Source organism: Protomyctophum bolini, assembly GCF_963924005.1.
Source record: "Protomyctophum bolini genome assembly, chromosome: 24".
Lineage (NCBI taxonomy): Eukaryota > Metazoa > Chordata > Actinopteri > Myctophiformes > Myctophidae > Protomyctophum > Protomyctophum bolini.
In genome coordinates, this window is record NC_137885.1 from 12,480,107 (window position 1) to 12,485,623 (window position 5,517).

A 5,517-nucleotide genomic window follows, 5' to 3' on the forward strand; every position below is an offset into this window, starting at 1 on the left:
GGTAAGAGTGACGACATCCCTGACACTGAGGGGTTGGCATTTCCGCGTGACTGAGTGACCAGTAGCTAGCGGTACAGGAGCCATGCCTGGCTACGGTGTGTATAGTGCCAGCCTTGAAATCTGAGGGGGGTAAAAAGTGTCTTGCTTTCTTTGGCCGCTGGTCGTGGAATGACCTGCAGCTCTCAGACTAAAATTGGCATTGAAAGTTCCCTTGAGAAGTTTCAAAAGGATCATCTTGGACGCATAGTCCAACACATGCACGTGTACTAGCCTTTGCACGGGCCCATATATATATATTTTTTTTTCCTGTTTTAATATGTACATTGTGTATTAAAATATACATTGTGTATTTTACTCGGAAATGTCTTGAGCCTGGTCATTGTTAGTGTACCATTATTGGAGATGTGTTGTATACTTTGTATAGGTTTCTGGAGGTATACGTCATGGATGTATTATTTGGCTGTTTTGACAATTTGACATTGAAGTGTCATTTTGTTTCTGCCTCTTGGCCAGTTCACACTTGTAAAAGAGACTCCGTCTCAATGTGTTTTTACTGGTTAAACAAAGGTTAAATTGGTTAGTGGAGTAGAGAGCTGGATGGACAGCTTGTGCCCGATTGGCTGGTTCTGGTCCATAGCCCAAGTCAGCGTGATCTAGTATAGAGAGCAGTGTTGTTTTTGGCAGCACATTTTGATTTTAGTTTTAGTCATAGTCTCTCGAATAGTTTTCATTTAGTTTTAGTCACATTTTTCACCTAGAATGTTTTAGTGTTAGTCTGGTTTTAGTTGGCTAAATGTCATAAGATTTTAGTCGACTAAATCTAGTTGATTTAGTCGACTAAAATGTATTTTGGCGGGCCTTGACGCCGTCATAATGACTGATTTTACACTTGCTGAAAATAGCCGATCTACAAGCTCAAAACGCGACACTATTTGCAACCAAGTGTAAAATGACTTATACTGGATCTCTTGTCCACTATAGTCCCTTCCTAACATTTTAGTCTAGTTTTTATCTGAAATTGTCATAGTTTTAGTCATCATTGCTTAGTTTTCATTTAGTTTTCGTCAGTGAAAAAGGTAGTCGACGGATATTTTTCGCCTTAGTTTTAGTCAACGAAAACAACCCTGTATGAGAGTGACAACACTAGTGTTGACTCCCATTGTAACGATGGAATGCGGAAGTGCTCATTCTATCTCAATGGCATAGTTCCAATGTTTGGAACTATAGCCCATAGGCACCCCGCTCTTCTACAGCTCTGGCCCAATTGTTACACTTTACTGTAGTTTGACAGAGAGCGAGAGGTCATGAAATGAAATGTATTTGCTTGTGTGGTGTATTATGGAACCTCATTTCATTATTAACAGCATAAGTAACTGTTTAGAACTCAAATATAACATTTAGTTGTCTCCTAAAAATGAGAGATTTTACTTCTGCTCTGACCAACACCTAGTTGGGGCAGCTGCAGGGGTCCGTATGCTAAATAGATCTGGCTCGCTGATAGCAGCAAGTAGCCAGGGGGTCCTACTGTGCTTCCTGGTGACCACACCTAATATGGGGACATGTTTGACCATTTTTGTCTTGGTCAAATGACTGTCTGTTTGAGCCTTTCCATGTGTATTCGGCTTCTCTATAAAATGTCAGGACTATCTGTATCCGTATCCCTGTCTCCTGAAGCCGTGAGGCTGAAGGACGGCTGGTCCATGGTGTTGATCTGCTGTTTTGTACTAAATCTGGACTCCGAAACCTTCATCTGCCTGCCTGTCTGCCTCCGACTTTCTTCTGAGTATTAGTCTAAGAATTTTGCAAATCAAGTCTTTATGTTTGTTTGTGGGCTACTGTATATAGGGAGATAAAACAGTTCTTCTCTGTTAGCTCATTTACGTCACTTGGGCACAACTAAAGACTTTTATGAAACTAGACCTGTATGTGCCCGTCGGCCACCGGCCTACTTGAGAACGGCAACTTGGGAACCTGCTGATAGGTCAGCACCTGTCAAACATCCCCTGAACACAGGCCAATTAGACACTTGGGTTAGGGTTATATATATATTCAATAATGGAATAGAAATCAGAGTGAAACCTTGTTAGCCTATTAATTATGTCATAGATGACATGACGTCAGAGATGCAGGGATGTTGCTGCGCTGTTTAAGTTTCACCCAGCAGATGGCTGCTCAGACGGTCTTCATGATGAGTGCCCGGGGGGGACAGGTAATTAAAAGTTAGATCAGGGACACTTCAACACACATTGCTGGGCGGGCCGGTGAAGCCAAGCGATGATTATCAGACAGCTTCCCCTCTACCCAATAGACCGCAGATTTGCAGCTGTTTCTCAACCTCTTTTCATTTCAAAGGACCCCCAGTTAAATATGCATTAAAGCGCCGTGGTCAGAGCCCCATTTCATCTCTGGGACCGGTCTGCACTGTAGGCCAATCCTTAACTCTGAGGGTGCACACCGTCAGAGTTAGAGATATACGTAGCTCTGAGGGTGCACACCGTCAGAGTTAGAGATATACGTAGCTCTGAGGGTGCACACCGTCAGAGTTAGAGATATACGTAGCTCTGAGGGTGCACACCGTCAGAGTTAGAGATATATGTAACTCTGAGGGTGCACACCGTCAGAGTTAGAGATATACGTAGCTCTGAGGGTGCACACCGTCAGAGTTAGAGATATACGTATCTCTGAGGGTGCACACCGTCAGAGTTAGAGATATACGTATCTCTGAGGGTGCACACCGTCAGAGTTAGAGATATACTTAACTCTGAGGGTGCACACCGTCAGAGTTAGAGATATACATAACTCTCCTCAAGGACCGCTGGGTGGGGGGGGGGGGTTCCGCAGACCCGATGTCGACAGCCAGCATTGAAGATGATCACGCAATGTGTTTAGGTGCACTTGTTTTGATTGGTTGGGACGGATGCCGCAGGAGCCCCCGCTGCGATCTTCTCCATGTTGTATCTGATTAGCCGACTCCCCTGCGTGAGCTGTGCCGCCTCATTGGTGAGATGGCAAGCAAACAACAGCCAATTGCGGGGCTGCACCATGTAGGCAAAGCGCATGAAGAGCAGCGAATAACCGCTCAGGGCGAAGGTCATTCTGCCGCTGATGATTTCGGGGCTCTTCTTCATATCGGCCAAGGCTGCCACGGGAAGACCCCAGTTAGCTACCGGACCCCAGAAATGTGTGCTCGTCAAATACTCCCTGAACGTTTTGCTCTTCAGGTGGTCGACAGCTCTCCGCGCGAGAGTCCCCGCCATGGTTTAGGCTGTTGAACCGCGTAGTGAGTTGAGATGAATATCCGTGGAAGTGATCGCGTTGGCTTAGAACACTATTGTGTGAAACACTTAAGACTGTTGGCAAGTGTGATTATGTATATCTTCTCAAACGTTCATGTCTTTGTCTCTGCTGTGTTGTGAGGGTTAGATCCGTTCCTTTTATACATTTCTTGCGTGTGTATAGATACATATTTGGGTCCCTGCCTGCAATGGAATACATCCATATTTGGATCGGAGGATTCACATTCATGTTTCTGATTAGGCCGATGCCCGCAGGTAACCGCACTGGGTACTCAGTGGTGGAAACAAGTTTGGTTGGAGCGGGCAATCAAAACTTCAAATTTACAGCTATGAGTGTTTTTCCTCCACCATTATAGCTGCTCCTTTGGTTGATGTGAAAGGTGTTCTAGGAAGTGGGCTAAAGTAGTCTGAAGGGTGCATTACATGCAGCCTAAGTAGACCGCATTTGAAGGGTTCTCTTGAAAGAGCTTACGGAAAATGTCTCTGCGCGCTGCTGTGATGCAATCAGCCTTCAAATGCAGCTTTTGAAGTGTTCTGAAGTGCCCATTATACACTAGGTGGGGTTGGCCAAAGGGCCTTTCTGTGTGGAGTTTGCATGTTCTCCCCGTGTCCCCTAGGGTAGGTACCCTCACAAAAATCTATACTGCTTCCCCCTGGCCAGCCAGGGCGCCTGATGGAGGGGAAAGGAATAACGTGTTCCCTTCCATGCCAGGTGAAAAGAAGCGGCTTGGACTCCTCATGCATTGAAGGAAGCATGAGGTCAGTCCATTTCTCCCCCCGGGTTGGCAGGAGGAGTGTAGCGCCCAGGACTACATTAGACAACCGACACTGGGTGAAAAAAAAGAGAAAAGAAAACAGCTAATCTCAATTCGAGGCAAAGTCACACAGTTTGTTAAACTACAATGTGCTATTTATATTGATGACATGACATTTGACCATGATCAGTGTTTTTGGCAGCAATTTTTAGTTTTAGTCATAGTCTTTTGAATAGTTTTCCCTTAGTTTTAGTCACATTTTAGTCACCAGGAATGTCTTAGTGTGAATATTTACAGCCACTGGGTGTGCGGTTAGGGACCATGGAGACCTGCAAACAGCGGCTGTTCTCACGTCAGTACATTGTGTCTGAAATAAGCTGCTCGCTCTCTCATGCTGTTGTGTTAACATGTCCTCATCACTGGCGTTTGTGATGTCCTTCACAGATGCTCATCAGTTTCATGGGAATTCTTTACTCATGAATATTCTAACTGTGACAGATGTTTCTCCTGGTCAGTTGATGCGTCGTGGACAGGTTCATGTGAATTTTAGACTCAGGAGGTATAGAACAGGTCGTCCAATGATCGCTGGGTCGGCGGTTCGAATCCTGGCTCCTCCTGTCCACATGTCGAAGTGTCCTTGTGCAAGACACTGACTGAACCCTACATGCCTATTTGTCTCCAATGAGTCGGTCGGTGTGAGCTCGCCACCATTGGTGTGTGAATGTGTTGAAGTGAGGACGCTGGTGTCGACTGTTCGCCGCTTCACCTCCCAATATATGAATGAATGAATGAACCATTGTAAAGCGCTTTGAGCACTTGGAAAAGCACTATAAAAATGCAATTCATTATAACCTCTTCACATTTTGGATAGCACCAAATCTACTTAAGATTTAAGAGGCCTCACCGAAAGTTTTTGGGCTTCCTCCTCACGGAGGATGCAGCCTGGGACGCTAACCCATACTGCTCCCGGGGTGCCGTCTACATTCTGGCTGTCACCCGTCTCTCCGGTGGTCACCATACTATACCTGGTTGTCACATAGTCTAAAATTGCTTTGGTTTGTGTCGTGTATCCCCTGGTATGGCTGGTTTTGTTATTATAATATTGTATCGAATCATAATCGTTATTTCATTTTAGAGAAACATAACATGTACACCGGTCCTTATACTTAACTACACCATGCTGTTGCACAAACCCATCTAATAGAGAGAGTTGCGATATTGAGGGGGCAGAAAACAGCACGCTCACGTGGTTCATGTACTCGCACGAGCCCATAGACTCCAATGCATTCCGTAGACTTCTACATAGAAGTCTCTGTAGAGGAGCCGCCATTGGACCGGCCCCATGAAGTGAACGGAGTTTGCGTAACTCTGTCTATACTCTATGGCTCTGCACAGACCTAAACACAGCCAGCCAATGCGTCCAGCCATATACAGGAAAGTACTCACAGACACACACCCATAACCAG

General features: G+C 45.4%; 1 protein-coding gene across 1 annotated transcript; it reads right to left on the reverse strand.

The window, feature by feature from the left end:
* Positions 1-2,885: 2,885 nt before the first annotated feature.
* Positions 2,886-3,257, reverse strand: LOC308311749 (mitochondrial pyruvate carrier 1-like; the record flags this gene model as incomplete). Its single annotated transcript, XM_080758533.1, has 1 exon — positions 2,886-3,257. The coding sequence occupies one exon, from the start codon at positions 3,255-3,257 to the stop codon at positions 2,886-2,888; it is 372 nt and encodes a 123-aa protein (XP_080614659.1).
* Positions 3,258-5,517: the final 2,260 nt, after the last annotated feature.